This window comes from Bombina bombina, chromosome 3 (genome assembly GCF_027579735.1).
Source record: "Bombina bombina isolate aBomBom1 chromosome 3, aBomBom1.pri, whole genome shotgun sequence".
Classification (NCBI taxonomy): Eukaryota; Metazoa; Chordata; class Amphibia; order Anura; family Bombinatoridae; genus Bombina; species Bombina bombina.
Genome location: NC_069501.1, coordinates 1287720457 through 1287743655, shown reverse-complemented (window position 1 = coordinate 1287743655; position 23199 = coordinate 1287720457). Strand labels below are relative to the sequence as shown.

General features: G+C 40.5%; 1 protein-coding gene across 1 annotated transcript in view; it reads right to left on the bottom strand.

Annotated features, from left to right (window-relative positions):
• LOC128652759 (protocadherin-16) overlaps positions 1-23199 on the bottom strand; it is a 342864-nt gene that overhangs the window by 91090 nt on the left and 228575 nt on the right. Inside the window, exon 14 of the mRNA XM_053705690.1 lies at positions 1-67. This exon is cut by the window's left edge and continues 803 nt beyond it. Coding sequence (XP_053561665.1) covers positions 1-67 — 67 coding nt within the window. The remainder of the gene's footprint in view (positions 68-23199) is intronic.

Genomic DNA, 23199 nt, shown 5'->3' with positions numbered 1-23199 from the left:
AAAGCACGAGATGTTGACAGAGTTCCTGAGAATGCGTCTAAAATAAAGTCACCAGATGGGTCACCGTCTGTAGGGTAAAGAAAATCAGTTAGTGGTGATAACACAGATAGCAAGTGGTTTCTTACTGTCCAACTTAAAGGGATGTGAAATCCCCAAAAAATATTTTATGATTCAGATAGAGCATGTAATTTTAACTTTCCAATTTACTTTTGTTATCTAATTTACTTTGTTCTCTTGGTATCCCTTGTTGAAAAACACAAGGTAAGTTCAGGAGCTGGGAGTTAAATGACATATATGCCTCTAATCTTTGACCTACAAATTTGTTCTAGTGTTGCCATTTCGGCAATGATTTCCTGGACACTTATGAGTTATATATGCTGCAGGGTGTGCAGAAAGGAACATGAAATGCGTTGTCACTATATGTGTTCTGTCCAGGGTTGAAATTCCTACCTGCACACCCTGCAACATGTATAACTCATAAGTGTCCAGGAAAACATGGCGCAACCCCAGCTAGCCCCCAGTAGTGCATTGCTGATACTTAAATAAAGAATACCATGAATGAAGGAAGCAAAATAGATAACAGAAGTAAACTGAAAGGTTGTTTACAAGTGTGTTATCTAAATCATAAAAGAAACATTTTGGGTTTTCAGTTCCTTTAATTTCCTTAAGCGGAGCCCACAACTAAAGTTCTTTGTGTTTTATAAGACTGTAATATCTGCAGTACATCCCTGGAACCATTATCATGGATTCAGCTATTCTTTCAGTACCATAAAAACAAACTCTGTGTTTCCAGCCAACAACCCATGTGCCTAGTCTGGTAAATAAAGTCACCGGCACTCAGGCACTGGGTAAGGCTGGGAAAGTACTCAGAACAAACAAAAAAAAGGACAATGGGAATGGGAATTGTAAAAAATCTGTCACAAACACAGACTGTGATATGGGGGATAAAATGACTCACCTGTCACACAGTGGGGATAAGATGACTCACCTGTCACACAGTGGGGATAAGATGACTCACCTGTCACACAGCTATGAATTGCCTTAGGGCACCATTGTAGACAAACACATGAGCCATACACAGCTGTAAGATCCCTATAGACAAACACATGAGCCATACACAGCTGTAAGATCACTATAGACAAACACATGAGCCATACACAGCTGTAAGATCACTGTAGACAAACACATGAGCCATACACAGCTGTAAGATCACTGTAGACAAACACATGACTCATACACAGCTGTAAGATCACTATAGACAAACACATAAGCCATACACAGCTGTAAGATCACTGTAGACAAACACATGACTCATACACAGCTGTAAGATCACTATAGACAAACACATAAGCCATACACAGCTGTAAGATCACTATAGACAAACACATGAGCCATACACAGCTGTAAGATCACTATAGACAAACACATGAGCCATACACAGCTGTAAGATCACTGTAGACAAACACATGACTCATACACAGCTGTAAGATCACTATAGACAAACACATGAGCCATACACAGCTGTAAGATCACTATAGACAAACACATGAGCCATACACAGCTGTAAGATCACTGTAGACAAACACATGAGCCATACACAGCTGTAAGATCACTGTAGACAAACACATGACTCATACACAGCTGTAAGATCACTATAGACAAACACATAAGCCATACACAGCTGTAAGATCACTGTAGACAAACACATGACTCATACACAGCTGTAAGATCACTGTAGACAAACACATGACTCATACACAGCTGTAAGATCACTATAGAAAAACACATGAGCCATACACAGCTGTAAGATCACTGTAGACAAACACATCTCTAAGATCACTGTAGACAAACACATAAGCCATACATAGCTGTAAGATCACTATAGACAAACACATGAGCCATACACAGCTGTAAGATCACTGTAGACAAACACATGAGCCATACACAGCTGTAAGATCCCTATAGACAAACACATGAGCCATACACAGCTGTAAGATCCCTATAGACAAACACATGAGCCATACACAGCTGTAAGATCACTATAGACAAACACATGAGCCATACACAGCTGTAAGATCACTGTAGACAAACACATGAGCCATACACAGCTGTAAGATCACTGTAGACAAACACATGAGCCATACACAGCTGTAAGATCACTATAGACAAACACATGAGCCATACACAGCTGTAAGATCACTATAGACAAACACATGAGCCATACACAGCTGTAAGATCACTATAGACAAACACATGAGTCAAACACAGCTGTAAGATCCCTATAGACAAACACATGAGCCATACACAGCTGTAAGATCACTATAGACAAACACATGAGCCATACACAGCTGTAAGATCCCTATAGACAAACACATGAGCCATACACAACTGTAAGATCACTGTAGACAAACACATGAGCCATACACAGCTGTAAGATCACTGTAGACAAACCCATGAGCCATACACAGCTGTAAGATTACTGTAGACAAACACATGAGCCATACACAGCTGTAAGATCACTGTAGACAAACACATGAGCCATACACAGCTGTAAGATCACTGTAGACAAACACATGAGCCATACACAGCTGTAAGATCACTGTAGACAAACACATGAGCCATACACAGCTGTAAGATCACTGTAGACAAACACATGAGCCATACACAGCTGTAAGATCACTGTAGACAAACACATGAGCCATACACAGCTGTAAGATCACTGTAGACAAACACATGAGCCATACACAGCTGTAAGATCACTGTAGACAAACACATGAGCCATACACAGCTGTAAGATCACTGTAGACAAACACATGAGCCATACACAGCTGTAAGATCACTATAGACAAACACATGAGCCATACACAGCTGTAAGATCACTATAGACAAACACATGAGCCATAAACAGCTGTAAGATCACTGTAGACAAACACATGAGCCATACACAGCTGTAAGATCACTGTAGACAAACACATGAGCCATACACAGCTGTAAGATCACTGTAGACAAACCCATGAGCCATACACAGCTGTAAGATCACTATAGACAAACACATGAACCATACACAGCTGTAAGATCACTATAGACAAACACATGAGCCATACACAGCTGTAAGATCACTGTAGAAAAACCCAATGAGCCTTACACAGCTGTAAGATCACTGTCTGTAGACAAACACATGAGCCATACACAGCTGTAAGATCACTATAGACAAACACATGAACCATACACAGCTGTAAGATCACTAAAGACAAACACATGAGTCATACACAGCTGTAAGATCACTGTAGACAAACACATGAGCCAAACACAGCTGTAAGATCACTGTAGACAAACACATGAGCCATACACAGCTTTAAGATCACTATAGACAAACCCATGAGCCATACACAGCTGTAAGATCACTATAGACAAACCCATGAGCCATACACAGCTGTAAGATCACTAAAGACAAACACATGAGCCATACACAGCTGTAAGATCACTGTAGACAAACACATGAGCCACACACAGCTGTAAAATCACTGTAGACAAACACATGAGCCATACACAGCTGTAAGATCACTGTAGACAAACCCATGAGCCAAATACAGCTGTAAGATCACTGTAGACAAACACATGACCCATACACAGCTGTAAGATCCCTGTAGACAAACACATGAGCCATACACAGCTGTAAGATCACTGTAGACAAACCCATGAGCCAAATACAGCTGTAAGATCACTCTGGACAAACACATGAGCCATACACAGCTGTAAGATCACTGTAGACAAACCCATGAGCCATACACAGCTGTAAGGTCACTGTAGACAAACACATGAGCCATACACAGCTGTAAGATCACTATAGACAAACCCATGAGCCATACGCAGCTGTGAGATCACTGTAGACAAACCCATGAGCCATACACAGCTGTAAGATCACTGTAGACAAACACATAAGCCATACACAGCTGTAAGATCACTGTAGACAAACACATGAGCCATACACAGCTGTAAGATCACTATAGACAAACACATGAGCCATACACAGCTTTAAGATCACTGTAGACAAACACATAAGCCATACACAGCTGTAAGATCACTGTAGACAAACACATGAGCCCTACACAGCTGTAAGATCACTGTAGACAAACACATGAGCCATACACAGCTTTAAGATCACTGTAGACAAACACATGAGCCATACACAGCTGTAAGATCACTGTAGACAAACACATGAGCCATACACAGCTTTAAGATCACTGTAGACACACACATGAGCCATACACAGCTGTAAGATCACTGTAGACAAACCCATGAGCCATACACAGCTGTAAGATCACTATAGACAAACACATGAGCCACACACAGCTGTAAGATCACTGTAGAAAAACACATGAGCAATACACAGCTGTAAGATCACTGTAGACAAACACATGAGCCATACACAGCTGTAAGATCACTATAGACAAACACATGAGCCCTACACAGCTGTAAGATCACTGTAGACAAACCCATGAGCCATACACAGCTGTAAGATCACTGTAGACAAACACATGAGCCATACACAGCTGTATGATCACTGTAGACAAACACATAAGCCATACACAGCTGTAAGATCACTCTGGACAAACACATGAGCCATACACAGCTGTAAGATCACTATAGACAAACACATGAACCATACACAGCTGTAAGATCACTATAGACAAACGCATGAGCCATACACAGCTGTAAAATCACTATAGACAAACACATGAACCATACACAGCTGTAAGATCACTATAGACAAACACATGAGCCATACACAGCTGTAAGATAGCTATAGACAAACACATGAGCCATACACAGCTGTAAGATAGCTATAGACAAACACATGAGCCATACACAGCTGTAAGATCACTGTAGAAAAACCCAATGAGCCATACACAGCTGCAAGATCACTGTAGTCAAACATATGAGCCATACACAGCTGTAAGATCACTGTAGAAAAACCCAATGAGCCATACACAGCTGCAAGATCACTGTAGTCAAACATATGAGCCATACACAGCTGTAAGATCACTGTAGTCAAACATATGAGCCATACACAGCTGTAAGATCACTGTAGACAAACACATGAGCCATACACAGTTGGAAGATCACTGTAGACAAACACATGAGCCATAAACAGCTGTAAGATCACTGTAGACAAACCCATGAGCCATACACAGCTGTAAGATCACTGTAGACAAACCCATGAGCCATACACAGCTGTAAGATCACTGTAGACAAACCCATGACCCATACACAGCTGTAAGATCACTGTAGAGAAACATATGAGCCATACACAGCTGTAAGATCACTATAGACAAACCCATGAGCCGTACACAGCTGTAAGATCACTGTAGACAAACACATGAGCCATACACAGCTGTAAGGTCACTGTAGACAAACACATGAGCCATACACAGCTGTAAGATCACTGTAGAGAAACACATGAGCCATACACTGCTGTAAGATCACTGTAGACAAACACATGAGCCACACGCAGCTGTAAGATCACTGCAGAAAGACACATGAGCCATACACAGTGATAAGATCACTGTAGACAAACACATGAGCCATACACAGCTGTAAGATCACTATAGACAAACACATGAGCCATACACAGCTGTAAGATCACTATAGACAAACACATGAGCCATACACAGCTGTAAGATCACTGTAGACAAACCCATGAGCCATACACAGTTGTAAGATCACTGTAGACAAACACATGAGCCATACACTGCTGTAAGATCACTGTAGACAAACACATGAGCCATACACAGCTGTAAGATCACTATAGACAAACACATGAGCCATACACAGCTGTAAGATCACTGTAGACAAACACATGAGCCATACACAGCTGTAAGATCACTGTAGACAAACACATGAGCCATACACAGCTGTAAGATCACTATAGACAAACACATGAGCCATACACAGCTGTAAGATCACTGTAGACAAACACATGAGCCATACACAGCTGTAAGATCACTGTAGACAAACACATGAGCCATTAACAGCTGTAAGATCACTGTAGACAAACACATGAGCCATACACAGCTGTAAGATCACTATAGACAAACACATGAGCCATACACAGCTGTAAGATCACTATAGACAAACACATGAGCCATACACAGCTGTAAGATCACTGTAGACAAACACATGAGCCATACACAGCTGTAAGATCACTATAGACAAACACATGAGCCATACACAGCTGTAAGATCACTGTAGACAAACACATGAGCCATACACAGCTGTAAGATCACTATAGACAAACACATGAGCCATACACAGCTGTAAGATCACTATAGACAAACACATGAGCCATACACAGCTGTAAGATCACTATATACAAACACATGAGCCATACACAGCTGTAAGATCACTATAGACAAACACATGAGCCATACACAGCTGTAAGATCACTGTAGACAAACACATGAGCCATACACAGCTGTAAGATCACTATAGACAAACACATGAGCCATACACAGCTGTAAGATCACTGTAGACAAACATATGAGCCATACACAGCTGTAAGATCACTGTAGACAAACACATGAGCCATACACAGCTGTAAGATCACTATAGACACACACATGAGCCATACACAGCTGTAAGATCACTGTAGACAAACACATGAGCCATACACAGCTGTAAGATCACTGTAGACAAACACATGAGCCATACACAGCTGTAAGATCACTGTAGACAAACACATGAGCCACACACAGCTGTAAGATAACTGTAGACAAACCCATGAGCCATACACAGCTGTAAGATCCCTATAGACAAACACATGAGCCATACACAGATGTAAGATCACTGTAGACAAACACATGAGCCATACACAGCTGTAAGATAACTGTAGACAAACACATGAGCCATACACAGCTGTAAGATCACTATAGGCAAACACATGAGCCATACACAGCTGTAAAATCACTATAGACAAACACATGAGCCATACACAGCTGTAAGATCACTATAGACAAACACATGAGCCCTACACAGCTGTAAGATCACTATAGACAAGCACATGAGCCATACACAGCTGTAAGATCACTATAGACAAACACATGAGCCATACACAGCTGTAAGATCACTGTAGACAAACACATGAGCCATACACAGCTGTAAGATCACTGTAGACAAACACATGAGTCATTCACAGCTGTAAGATCACTGTAGACAAACATGAGCAATACACAGCTGTAAGATCACTGTAGACAAACACATGAGCCATACACAGCTGTAAGATCACTATAGACAAACACATGAGCCATACACAGCTGTAAGATCACTATAGACAAACACATGACCCATACACAGCTGTAAGATCACTGTAGACAAACACATGAGCCATACACAGCTGTAAGATCACTATAGACAAACACATGAGCCATACACAGCTGTAAGATCACTATAGACAAACACATGAGCCATACACAGCTGTAAGATCACTATAGACAAACACATGAGCCATACACAGCTGTAAGATCACTGTAGACAAACCCATGAGCCATACACAGCTGTAAGATCACTATAGACAAACACATGAGCCATACACAGCTGTAAGATCACTATAGACAAACCCATGAGCCATACACAGCTGTAAGATCACTATAGACAAACACATGAGCCATACACAGCTGTAAGATCACTGTAGACAAACACATGAGCCATACACAGCTGTAAGATAGCTATAGACAAACACATGAGCCATACACAGCTGTAAGATCACTGTAGACAAACACATGCGCCATACACAGCTGTAAGATCACTGTAGACAAACACATGAGCCATACACAGCTGTAAGATCACTGTAGACAAACACATGACTCATACACAGCTGTAAGATCACTGTAGACAAACACATGAGCCATACACAGCTGTAAGATCACTGTAGACAAACACATGAGCCATACACAGCTGTAAGATCACTATAGACAAACACATGAGCCATACACAGCTGTAAGATCACTGTAGACAAACACATGAGCCATACACAGCTGTAAGATAGCTATAGACAAACACATGACTCATACACAGCTGTAAGATCACTGTAGACAAACACATGAGCCATACACAGCTGTAAGATCACTGTAGACAAACACATGAGCCATACACAGCTGTAAGATCACTATAGACAAACACATGAGCCATACACAGCTGTAAGATCACTGTAGACAAACACATGAGCCATACACAGCTGTAAGATAGCTATAGACAAACACATGAGCCATACACAGCTGTAAGATCACTGTAGACAAACACATGAGTCATACACAGCTGTAAGGTCACTGTAGACAAACACATGAGCCATACACAGCTGTAAGATCACTGTAGACAAACACATGAGCCATACACAGCTGTAAGATCACTGTAGACAAACACATGAGCCATACACAGCTGTAAGATCACTGTAGACAAACACATGAGCCATACACAGCTGTAAGATCACTATAGACAAACACATGAGCCATACACAGCTGTAAGATCACTGTAGACAAACACATGAGCCATACACAGCTGTAAGATCACTATAGACAAACACATGAGCCATACACAGCTGTAAGATCACTGTAGACAAACACATGAGCCATACACAGCTGTAAGATCACTATAGACAAACACATGAACCATACACAGCTGTAAGATCACTATAGACAAACACATGAGCCATACACAGCTGTAAGATCACTGTAGACAAACACATGAGCCATACACAGCTGTAAGATAGCTATAGACAAACACATGAGCCATACACAGCTGTAAGATCACTATAGACAAACACATGAGCCATACACAGCTGTAAGATCACTGTAGACAAACACATGAGCCATACACAGCTGTAAGATCCCTATAGACAAACACATGACTCATACACAGCTGTAAGATCACTATAGACAAACACATGAGCCATACACAGCTGTAAGATCACTGTAGACAAACACATGAGCCATACACAGCTGTACGATCACTATAGACAAACACATGAGCCATACACAGCTGTAAGATCACTGTAGACAAACACATGAGCCATACACAGCTGTAAGATCACTGTAGACAAACCCATGAGCAATACACAGCTGTAAGATCACTATAGACAAACACATGAGCCATACACAGCTGTAAGATCACTATAGACAAACACATGAGCCATACACAGCTGTAAGATCACTATAGAAAAACACCTGAGCCATACACAGCTGTAAGATCACTGTAGACAAACACATGAGCCATACACAGCTGTAAGATCACTGTAGACAAACACATGAGCCATACACAGCTGTACGATCACTGTAGACAAACACATGAGCCATACACAGCTGTACGATCACTATAGACAAACACATGAGCCATACACAGCTGTAAGATCACTATAGACAAACACATGACCCATACACAGCTGTAAGATCACTATAGACAAACACATGAGCCATACACAGCTGTAAGATCACTATAGACAAACACATGAGCCATACACAGCTGTAAGATCACTGTCTGTAGACAAACACATGAGCCATACACAGCTGTAAGATCACTGTAGACAAACACATGAGCCATACACAGCTGTAAGATCACTATAGACAAACACATGAGCCATACACAGCTGTAAGATCACTGTAGACAAACACATGAGCCATACACAGCTGTAAGATCACTATAGACAAACACATGACCCATACACAGCTGTAAGATCACTGTAGACAAACACATGAGCCATACACAGCTGTAAGATCACTGTAGACAAACACATGAGCCATACACAGCTGTAAGATCACTGTAGAAAAACCCAATGAGTCATACACAGCTGTAAGATCACTGTAGACAAACACATGAGCCATACACAGCTGTAAGATCACTGTAGACAAACACATGACTCATACACAGCTGTAAGATCACTATAGACAAACACATGAGCCATACACAGCTGTAAGATCACTATAGACAAACCCATGAGCCATACACAGCTGTAAGATCACTATAGACAAACACATGAGCCATACACAGCTGTAAGATCACTATAGACAAACACATGAGCCATACACAGCTGTAAGATCACTGTAGACAAACACATGAGCAATACACAGCTGTAACATTACTGTAGACAAACACATGAGCCATACACAGCTGTAAGATCACTGTAGACAAACACATAAGCCATACACAGCTGTAAGATCACTGTAGACAAACACATGAGCCATACACAGCTGTAAGATCACTGTAGACAAACCCATGAGCCATACACAGCTGTATGATCACTGTAGACAAACACATGAGCCATACACAGCTGTAAGATCACTGTAGACAAACACATGAGCCATACACAGCTGTAAGATCACTGTAGACAAACACATGAGCCATACACAGCTGTAAGATCACTGTAGACAAACACATGAGCCATACACAGCTGTAAGATCACTATAGACAAACACATGAGCCATATACAGCTGTAAGATCACTATAGACAAACTCATGAGCCATACACAGCTGTAAGATCACTGTAGACAAACACATGAGCCATACACAGCTGTAAGATCACTATAGACAAACACATGAGCCATATACAGCTGTAAGATCACTATAGACAAACTCATGAGCCATACACAGCTGTAAGATCACTGTAGACAAACACATGAGCCATACACAGCTGTAAGATCACTGTAGAAAAACACATAAGCCATACACAGCTGTAAGATCACTGTAGACAAACACATGAGCCATACACAGCTGTAAGATCACTATAGACAAACTCATGAGCCATACACAGCTGTAAGATCACTGTAGAAAAACACATAAGCCATACACAGCTGTAAGATCACAGTAGACAAACACATGAGCCATACACAGCTGTAAGATCACTATAGACAAACTCATGAGCCATACACAGCTGTAAGATCACTGTAGAAAAACACATAAGCCATACACAGCTGTAAGATCACTGTAGACAAACCCATGAGCCATACACAGCTGTAAGATCACTATAGACAAACACATGAGCCATACACAGCTGTAAGATCACTATAGACAAACCCATGAGCCGTACACAGCTGTAAGATCACTATAGACAAACACATGAGCCATACACAGCTGTAAGATCACTATAGACAAACACATGAGCCATACACAGCTGTAAGATCACTATAGACAAACCCATGAGCCGTACACAGCTGTAAGATCACTATAGACAAACACATGAGCCATACACAGCTGTAAGATCACTATAGACAAACCCATGAGCCGTACACAGCTGTAAGATCACTATAGACAAACACATGAGCCATACACAGCTGTAAGATCACTATAGACAAACCCATGAGCCGTACACAGCTGTAAGATCACTATAGACAAACCCTGCATCGGATTTTCATAGCGCCGGTATAACAAGTTGTGCGGTGAGGCTAAAAAGCTTGCATTACAGCCTTTACCGACATGGTCCGTTCCGCTATCTGAGACCAGTAGTTATGAGTTTTGTGAAACATTTTTGTTGCACAAAACTCATAACTAAAATGATACAAAGTACACTAACACCCATAAACTACCTATTAACCCCTATTCCGCCGCCCACCCGCATCGCAAACACTGTATTAAACTTATTAACCCCTAATCTGCCACTCCCGACATCGCCGCCACTAATAAAAATGATTAACCTCTATTCTGCTGCTTCCCTACATCGCCACCACTATAATAAAGTAATTAACCCCTATTCTATCGCACCCCAACTTAGCTGACACTATTATAAAGCTATTAACCCCTATTATGCCGCTCCCTGACATCGCCGCCACTAAATAACGTTAATAACCCCTAAACCGCTGGCCTCCCACATCACCGCCACTAAGTAAACCTATTAACCTCCAAACTGCCAGCCCCCACATCGCCAAAAACTAAATTCAACTATTAACTCCTAAACCTAACAACCCCCTAACTTTAAATTAAAATTACAATATCCCTATCTTAAAATAAATGAAGACTAACCTGTGAAATAAAAAAAACATAACTATTATACTAAAATTAAAATAACTACCAATTAAATAAACTAAATTAAACATTTAAAAAACCTAACACTACTAAAAAAATGTAAGTACTAAATTACAAAAAATACAAACACTAAGTTATGAAAAAAAACAAATGAAATGATCCAAAATAAAAACAATTACACTTAATTTAATAGCCCTATAAAAATTAAAAAAAAAAAACAAAATAAAAAAAAACCTAACCTACAATAAACTACCAATAACCCTTTAAATGGCCTTTTGTAGGGCATTGCCCTAAAGAAATCAGCTCTTTTACCTGTAAAAAAATACAAAGACCCCTCAACAGTAACCCACCACCCAACCAACCCCACAAAAACATCATTTATGTAAGAACTTACCTGATAAATTAATTTCTTTCATATTGGCAAGAGTCCATGAGCTAGTGATGTATGGGATATACAATCCTACCAGGAGGGGCAAAGTTTCCCAAACCTCAAAATGCCTATAAATACACCCCTCACCACACCCACAATTCAGTTTAAAGAAGAAGCCAAGTAGTGGGGTGATAGAAAAATGAGTGAAAAGCATCAAAAAAAGGAACTGGAAATATAATTGTGCTTTAAAAAAAAAAAAAATCCACCAGAAAAATGGTGGGTCTCATGGACTCTTGACAATATGAAAGAAATGAATTTATCAGGTAAGTTCTTACATAAATTATGTTTTCTTTCATGTAATTGGCAAGAGTCCATGAGCTAGTGACGTATGGGATAGAAATACCCAAGATGTGGAAGTCCACAGAAGAGTCACTAGGGAGGGATAAAATAAAAACAGCCATTTTAAGCTGAAAAAATAAAATCCACAAAAAATAAGTTTTCTCATAAATTGAAAGAAAAAAACTTAAAAAAACATTAGCAGAAGAATCAAACTGAAACTGCTACCTGAAGAACCTGTCTACCAAAGACTGCTTCAGAAGAAGCCAATACATCAAAATGGTAAAATTTCGTAAATGTATGCAAAGAAGACCAAGTTGCTGCTTTGCAAATCTGATCAACTGAAGCTTCATTCATAAAAGCCCAAGAAGTGGAGACTGATCTAGTAGAATGAGCTGTGATCCTCTGAGGTGGGGACTGTTCCGCCTCCAAATAAGCTTTATGAATCAAAAGCTTTAACCAAGATGCCAAAGAAATGGCAGAAGCCTTCTGACCTTTCCTAGAACCAGAGAAGACAACAAATAGACTAGAAGCCTTCCTGAAATCTTTAGTAGCTTCGATATAATATTTCAAAGCTCTTACAACATCCAAAAAATGTAAAGATTTTTCAAGAGCATTCTTGGGATTAGGACACAAGGAAGGAACAAAAATATCCCTACTAATGTTGTTAGAATTCACAACCTTAGGAAGAAATTTAAACAAAATCTGCAAAACAGCTTTTTCCTGATGGAAAATCAGAAAAGGAAACTCACAAGAGAGAGCAGACGATTCAGAAATGCTTCTAGCTGAAGAGATAGCAAAAAGAAAGAACTCTTTCCAAGAAAATAATTTAATATCCAAAGCATGCATAGGCCTCTATTTATCAAGGTCTGTCGGACCTGATCTGACAGTGCGGATCAGGTCCGACAGACCTCGCTGAGTACGGCGAGCAATACGCTCTCCGTATTCAGCATTGCACCAGCAACTCACAAGAGCTGCTGGTGCAACGCCGCACCCTGCAGACTCGCAGCCAATAGGCCGCGAGCAGGGGGTGTCAATCAACTCGATCGGGTTGATTTCCGGTGATGTCTGTCCACCTGCTCAGAGCAGGCGGTCAGGTTATGGAGCAGCGGTCTTTGTGACCGCTGCTTCATAACTGCTGTTTCTGGCGAGCCTGATGACTCGCGAGAAACACGGGGCATATTGAAAAAATGGAACAGAGAAAGAAAAGAAGAGAGAATATGAATGAAAATATGACAAACTGAATCACTGCTAGAACCACCGTGGTTCACCTGAAACAACATTCTCACGTATCAGCTGTGTACTGTGATGCACCTAGTGGCGGGCCCATGCCACTAATCTTCCAACTTGGAATTTTAAAATCATAATAGTTACATTATTGAAAGTAATAGGTCCTGTGAATTCTAAACCAGGGTGCGCCATAACCCCTAATTATATAATCAGATTCACAAGCAGGTAGCTATACACATTCCACAGTGTGAGCACTACAGCAATAATACCCATTGCTCCCCTAGATTCATCTATAATAAGAGAAATATATGGCAGCACTTCCACGGAGGGATTACTCAACTATGCGTGCACAGAAAAAACTAAAATCTGACAAGACCCATAATGTGCGCTAAGTCCTCGGCCCCTTCTCACAGGGGGGATGAGGATCAAACAAAGAGCTGTGTCATAATTGACACTATCCTAGGGCCACCCATCCTATCATCATGTCCCTCATAAAGTGAACACTTAGAGCGGTACCTCAGAACCAGGTTACCATACGTTACATACTAAATGTAGAAAGCCAAATAGCAAAATCCACTTAGATTGCGTGCCTCACGGAAGGAGGCATCACAATTCAAATGTACTACCCCCGGTCACCCCCAAATGTGCGTCTTATAACTAGAGTGGACACAAGCGTGTGAGTCAGACAGCTAACTTCATTAACAAGCACACATTAAAACAACCGCAGTCAGTACAGGGAGTTCAAGAGCCGCAACATGAGCCATAACCCCTCCTACCTTAAATCGTGCGGACTGCACTGTCCGCGTTGTACTCCCAGAGTAGAAAGAATCGCAAATGAAAACAGCCGCGAACACAGCCTTTAAAAAGGCATGCCCGCCCTCTGCAAGAGCCAATCATAGCACCAGCCGCAGACACACCTCAGTTGGTAATGTGCCCGGTGCAATTCTGCAATTAACCTCTCTAAGCCTGTTAACATTCGGTCTTGGTGTATAGCCCTGCTCAGATAACGACCCATAGTACAGGTCCATCTAATAGTATATATAAGAGAAACCTAGGCAATGCGTGCACGTAACTTAATAGCAAAAACCACTCGTGTAATGGTGTCACCCCATAACATAGCTACTCAGATCGGGAGGGCCAAGCCATCAAACATAAGACAATAAAGGAGGAAAAACAACTTTCAGATTGCGATTGAAATACATAGTGTTACTCTGATAACAGAATGTAAATTTGCCCCAGCAGTATGACTAATGTGTGATGCTAGACACCATATTGTTGTACAAGGAGCCACAATAAGGATGCCAACAGCGACAAAACCTATTTCAGACAACAAGGCCATTTAACAAAATAGTTAAAAACCTTTAACGGGGGAGTATACCTACTGCACACAATCACCCTTATCCAAGGTGGGCTTGCTCGACCCTCCTAATAAAGCAAGTAAAATCTCAGAAGCCGGCCACCACTGTATCCACATCTGTGGGCTAAGCGGTATCCATGCACACCTATGGCAGAGCTATATGTCCCTAATAAAATACCCAATCAGAGCAACAAGCCAGACCGTCTCAGGGGTATAGATTGTGCACCTATACCAGGACCCAAAGCCATTGTTTAGAGGGAAACCACTATGACAGACCACCCATGTTGTGCGTGTCTAACATGAGAAGTAATTCCCAACAAGGGGGCAAGCGTTTAGGAACAAGTGCAATTACTTAGCGAGAGGTGATGGAACAATCAGACATAGCAGATAGTAGTGAAAAGTGAATAGATACCAATTACAATCAGACCATCAGAAGAATAGAGCATAATCGATGCTAGCACTTAAACCATTAGGAGTCAGTGTGTTCAACCTATGGATCCATCTAGCTTCGTTCCTGAGGAGTTCTGAATTCCTGTCACCCCCTCGTTTCAAAGGGGCAACCCTATCAATGAGCATAGCCCTAAGGGTAGATACTGCATGTCGTTGTTCAAGAAAATGTCTCGCCACCGGTTGGTCCGAGTGGCTGTCTTTCAGGGCTGCTCTAATGGCGCTCTTATGGTTAGCCAGCCTCTCCCGGAATGGGGTGAGTTTTACCCACATAGAACAGTCCACACGGGCAAGACAGTAGATAAACCACAAAATCAGAGGTACAGGTCAGTCTATGCCTTATCACAAAGCTCTTATTAGTAGTGGGATGGTGGAACCTTTCGCCAGTAATGAGAGAGCTGCAAGTCACGCAGCTCCCACACTTGTAACATCCATTCTTTAGAGGTTTTAACCAGGTTTTTTCTTTTTTCCAAGGGTCAGTTTTCATTAAGTAAGACTTGAGGCTTTGTCCACTTTTGTGTAACACCCTGGGGGGGGTCTTCTTTAAATGGTAGTGATTTATCTCCACTTATAAGAGGCCAATTCCTGTGAATCACTTTTCGTAATGTACCTGTAGCGAATCTCGTTACCATGTTCAGAGTCGATTCACTGGTAGTTGGGTCTCTACTCGACCCTCTAGTCATAAGACAACTTCGCTCCTGTTGCTTCACTTCCTCAAGTGTTTTTTGCACCATCGTGGGATTATAGCCTCTGTTGAGGAATTTCGTTTTCATTTCCTCTAGCTGGGACAGCATCGTCTCCTGGTCAGAATTGTTGCGTATAACACGCATCAGTTGGGACTTAACAATGCCTGTTATATGCAACAATTCTGACCAGGAGACGATGCTGTCCCAGCTAGAGGAAATGAAAATGAAATTCCTCAACAGAGGCTATAATCCCACGATGGTGCAAAAAACACTTGAGGAAGTGAAGCAACAGGAGCGAAGTTGTCTTATGACTAGAGGGTCGAGTAGAGACCCAACTACCAGTGAATCGACTCTGAACATGGTAATGAGGTTCACTCCAGCTACAGGTACATTACGAAAAGTGATTCACAGGAATTGGCCTCTTATAAGTGGAGATAAATCACTACCATTTAAAGAAGACCCCCCCCCCAGGGTGGTACACAAAAGTGGACGAAGCCTCAAGTCTTACTTAATGAAAACTGACCCTTGGAAAAAAGAAAAAACCTGGTTAAAACCTCTAATGAATGGATGTTACAAGTGTGGGAGCTGCGTGACTTGCAGCTCTCTCATTACTGGCGAAAGGTTCCACCATCCCACTACTAATAAGAGCTTTGTGATAAGGCATAGACTGACCTGTACCTCTGATTTTGTGGTTTATCTACTGTCTTGCCCGTGTGGACTGTTCTATGTGGGTAAAACTATCACCCCATTCCGGGAGAGGCTGGCTAACCATAAGAGCGCCATTAGAGCAGCCCTGAAAGACGGCCACTCGGACCAACCGGTGGCGAGACATTTTCTTGAACGACGACATGCAGTATCTACCCTTAGGGTTATGCTCATTGATAGGGTTGCCCCTTTGAAACGAGTGGGTGACAGGAATTCAGAACTCCTCAGGAACGAAGCTAGATGGATCCATAGGTTGAACACACTGACTCCTAATGGTTTAAATGCTAGCATCGATTATGCTCTATTCTTCTGATGGTCTGATTGTAATTGGTATCTATTCACTTTTCACTACTATCTGCTATGTCTGATTGTTCCATCACCTCTCGCTAAGTAATTGCACTTGTTCCTAAACGCTTGCCCCCTTGTTGGGAATTACTTCTCATGTTAGACACGCACAACATGGGTGGTCTGTCATAGTGGTTTCCCTCTAAACAATGGCTTTGGCTCCTGGTATAGGTGCACAATCTATACCCCTGAGACGGTCTGGCTTGTTGCTCTGATTGGGTATTTTATTAGGGACATATAGCTCTGCCATAAGTGCGCATGGATACCGCTTAGCCCACAGATGTGGATACAGTGGTGGTCGGCTTCTGAGATTTTACTTGCTTTATTAGGAGGGTCGAGCACGCCCACCTTGGATAAGGGTGATTGTGTGCAGTAGGTATACTCCCCCGTTAAAGGTTTTAACTATTTTGTTAGATGGCCTTGTTGTCTGAAATAGTTTTTGTCGCTGTTGGCATCCTTATTGTGGCTCCTTGTACAACAATATGGTGTCTAGCATCACACATTAGTCATACTGCTGGGGCAAATTTACATTCTGTTATCAGAGTAACACTATGTATTTCAATAGCAATCTGAAAGTTGTTTTTCCTCCTTTAAAGTTCTATTGTCTTGTTATGTTTGATGGCTTGGCCCTCCCGATCTGAGTAGCTATGTTATGGGGTGACACCATTACACGAGTGGTTTTTGCTATTAAGTTACGTGCACGCATTGCCTAGGTTTCTCTTATATATACTATTAGATGGACCTGTACTATGGGTCGTTATCTGAGCAGGGCTATACACCAAGACCGAATGTTAACAGGCTTAGAGAGGTTAATTGCAGAATTGCACCGGGCACATTACCAACTGAGGTGTGTCTGCGGCTGGTGCTATGATTGGCTCTTGCAGAGGGCGGGCATACCTTTTTAAAGGCTGTGTTCGCGGCTGTTTTCATTCACGATTCTTTCTACTCTGGGAGTACAACGCGGACAGTGCAGTCCGCACGATCTAAGGTAGGAGGGGTTATGGCTCATGTTGCGGCTCTTGAACTCCCTGTACTGACTGCGGTTGTTTTAATGTGTGCTTGTTAATGAAGTTAGCTGTCTGACTCACACGCTTGTGTCCACTCTAGTTATAAGACGCACATTTGGGGGTGACCGGGGGTAGTACATTTGAATTGTGATGCCTCCTTCCGTGAGGCACGCAATCTAAGTGGATTTTGCTATTTGGCTTTCTACATTTAGTATGTAACGTATGGTAACCTGGTTCTGAGGTACCGCTCTAAGTGTTCACTTTATGAGGGACATGATGATAGGATGGGTGGCCCTAAGATAGTGTCAATTATGACACAGCTCTTTGTTTGATCCTCATCCCCCCTGTGAGAAGGGGCCGAGGACTTAGCGCACATTATGGGTCTTGTCAGATTTTAGTTTTTTCTGTGCACGCATAGTTGAGTAATCCCTCCGTGGAAGTGCTGCCATATATTTCTCTTATTATAGATGAATCTAGGGGAGCAATGGGTATTATTGCTGTAGTGCTCACACTGTGGAATGTGTATAGCTACCTGCTTGTGAATCTGATTATATAATTAGGGGTTATGGTGCACCCTGGTTTAGAATTCACAGGACCTATTACTTTCAATAATGTAACTATTATGATTTTAAAATTCCAAGTTGGAAGATTAGTGGCATGGGCCCGCCACTAGGTGCATCACAGTACACAGCTGATACGTGAGAATGTTGTTTCAGGTGAACCACGGTGGTTCTAGCAGTGGTTCAGTTTGTCATATTTTCATTCATATTCTCTCTTCTTTTCTTTCTCTGTTCCCTTTTTCTAATGGTACTCTTGCCTCTTCTTACTTCTCCCACGGCAGCTTGAACATGGCTTCTTTATTTCTTCAGAAGTCTTTTTAAAACATTTTTTTGGGGCATGATGGTTTCCTCTGGTGGAGGGTCACACTTTGGTGTATATTTGGACATTACACTTTGGCAACGTATTTTATCATATGCTTTTTGTTTATGTTTTTAGACTATGAAATTTGTCTTGAAGAAGGCCTAAGAAAGGGCCGAAACGTCGACATTGTATTAATATAACCAGTACAATAAAAGTGATCTAATATGTGAAGTCCTGTGAGTGCCCTCCATCTTTACCATTACCCTGTACGTATCATTTGAGGATAGCACCCAGGCAGTGGCAACTTTGATGTGGAAGGAGTGCTAGGCCACCGGCTACAATATATATATATATATATATATATATATATATATATATATATAATGTATATATATAAGATAAAATAAGTATGAAATCTCTCAAATAGTAAGTTTGAACACGCTCATTTTATCACTGACTATATGGCTGTGTATAGCAAATCTTAGATCAGACATAAGATACATTTTTTTTTTTACTGATTAACATAGCATCTAACAACAAAAGGTTTAGCATTTGAAGCTCACAGCTCCACAGGGGCCTAATAATCAACCAAGACAGCATACATAATCAAATAAAGGTCCAGACAGCTCACTGCAAAAGGACACAGACTAAAAGAAGCATTAACTTTTGCAGAGAAAATACATAGGCTTTGGTGCCAAGCATATTCTCTGCCATTTTTGGGGACACTTTCTTGAACAAAGAAAGACTAACAATTCTTGAAGTCTATACCTGTGCACATTGTGAGTAAACCCTCCATAGATGACCCACAAGAAACTCTGGAGTATAAAACATTGATCTGCTTATTTGGGTATTAAAGTATAAAGAAATACATTCATGGTTGCTACAGTTTAATTAGTTAGTAATTTTAAAAGGGCACTTTGTATTTTAGCTTGCATTCATAGTCCTGTATCGTTTTAAGCTTGTCTTTTGTATGCAAAGTAATTTATCTTTGCAAATATATATATACATATATTTTAGAATTTGCCTTATTGCTGCTTAAGAGTTTATTTCAGTTTAGATAAATTGGCATATAAACTGGCTGTTTACGTTAAATATATTTATAACTTCTGGTGTTTTAATTAGAGTTGTATAGAATCATTTGTGGGCTAAATAGCTTAATTGTACTGGTCTGAACGTTAGTGGCTCATAGCTTGGTATCTCATTATGGTATTTTAATGCAACTCTGATTTGGGAGATTATTGTGAGTAAAGTTAATTCTAAAGATAAATTTGGTTTGCTTTGTAAAGAATATTTTAACAGTTTACACTTGTATAGTCTGATTCATATTCTGGTTCCTATGAATATAATTCAATGTGTCTATAAATTTTAACTAATATAAAGAATTTAGGAATTTACCTTAATTTTAATTGTTTTGTATATGCATTTTATTGGGGGTTTATTTTAAAGAATAATTATTAAATAGATTGTATTATAACCTGGCCATATACTGACATATTATTTGGAGGCACTGCTTGAGATATTATTAATATTTCTCACATTGATATAATATATTTGTTGTAAATAGAAATTATTATTAAAAAAATATAATTAAAAATTAATTGATTAAAAAAATATATATTATTTTTTCATATTTCAAAATTAATATTAATATTTTTGAAAAAAATTTTTTTCTTCTTGTTGGTCAAAATTGTATTAGCGTTTTAATTTAACTAAATACTAAGCCAATATAATAATGTCTGTAACCACAAGTGAATCATTTGAATCTGTACATAGTTTTGAAATTTGTTACCTGAGATTATCCCTCACTCAAGGCGATGTCCTTAAGATGGACATTATAGGTGATTTAAATGATAATATGGATATGCTTGCAATTAAGGCTAAAAATATTGCTATTGATGATGGAAGGTGGAATGAAAAAAGTGAATTATTCCAAGAACTATTAAAAATTAATCAATGCAAAAATCTCAAAAAACGGGATGAACTAATACTAAAATCTTGGCCCCTGGTAATATGCATTATTGACAAAATGTCGCTATACCTCATAGAGAAGGAATTGCAATTACAGGGGCTAGAAGATAGTATTCACTCCTCATGCAGATGCAAAGAGAATTTAAATATAGCCGAAAATAAAATTGATGAGTTTGCCCAAGACATGGCCGCCTTAGATAAGCATAACCTAAATTTACTAGCCAAAATACAAGTTAAATAAACAACTCGCACAAAGCCAGAGAGAATTAAGTGGTTTAAAAAGGCTGTATCGTCATAATGAAAACCCCTCTATTAGCAATGAGGATAATGCAGATAATTATAACTCCCTTAAAGATTACACTAGGAATGAACTGCAGAAATTTAGGGAAGAATTTAAACAAGGGACCCCTATTGGGTCGTAAATACATTCCCTAAATAGACAGTCACCACACGTTATAAATTCAGGGAACTGCTATAACACAGCTGAGGAGGGGGAGGAAAGCTCTAGTAGTGAGTCAGAGGGCAGAGCTAGCTACCCAAATAGCCCATGTAGTACTAATGTACGTAGGGGGTCTCCCCATAGTGAATATAGGGCAGATAAGCTATGCTTCAGCCCCAAACATAAGGCTCCTAGGAAACCCCGAGATACGTCTAATATGGTATATGACACCCCTAAAATAATTACATTTTTAAGTTATGCAGTACCTAAGTTTTCCAACAAGGGAACCAATTCTATAATTGGCCACTAAGAGGCTTTTGAAAATTCTTTATCCATAATGAATGTTACAAGTGGGCAGTCAAAAATTGACTTTCTGCCCTGGGTATTTGAAGGTAAATATCACAAATTCTTTGCTTCACTAAAGGATATGAATATTCATTCCTGGAATGAGACAAAATGACAGTGCAGAAAAGAATTCGGGCAATATCGCACTAAAACTGCAGCGAAAATAGCTGTATACGGTTTAAAATGTAGTGCGAATCAAAGCCCTATAGAATTCCTTTCTGTACTGAAAAGTGCGTACAGTATGGCTGAAAATTATCCCATATTTGAATGCTAAGAATTTGTGAATTTTTATTTTTCGAAGCATTGCCCGCGCCCATCAAACTTAATTTAGCTAGAGATTTTGATGAGCACTGCTCATTGGACTGGCTGATCAAAGAGGGTACAAAGTTATACTCTATTCAGCAGTCAGGTGAACAGGGGATAAAAAGGGAATAAAAAACCCAGTCCCAAAATTGTGGCAGAAACTAGGGTGTCACCTAGCCCCCTCAATTTGGAGTCTAAAAAGAAAACATATGCGGAGGTGGCCCAAGAAAAAAGGCCATCCCCACAAAGTTTTAACTCTTCCCCTCCCCCAACACGGGCTGAGGCACAGAGAGACTATACCCAAAATGGGGGGCATACCCAGGTAAATAATTATCCCCAAAGAGATGAAAACCCACAAGGTTATCGGTATCACCGTAAAAATAAATACCAAAAGTGGCGAAAATACTCTCAGGGTAACCAGATACCCCAAGTAAATAGTGCTCCCCAAAATACTAACGCTGAACAAGTTAAACCCCAAAGACAACCACGTCAAAATAGGAACAATAGCTATGATTCTGAGGGATCCCAAGGATCCAGGAATCAATACCCTGGGACATCAAAAAATCGGTCCATGGGTAAAGATAGCTTGTCCATGCAAGTGGGCCAACTTAGCACACAAGTTAGTCAATTATGTACACTATTTACTAATATGAGTCAAGCTTTTATGGCTCAGAAACCTAACAATCCTTTATTAGGGGTACAGCCAGTGGCCAGCAGTGGGCCACAGGCACAGTCATAAATACTGCAGTATTACCTGAGAGAGTGGGGAGAGATATACCAAATGGGATAATAAA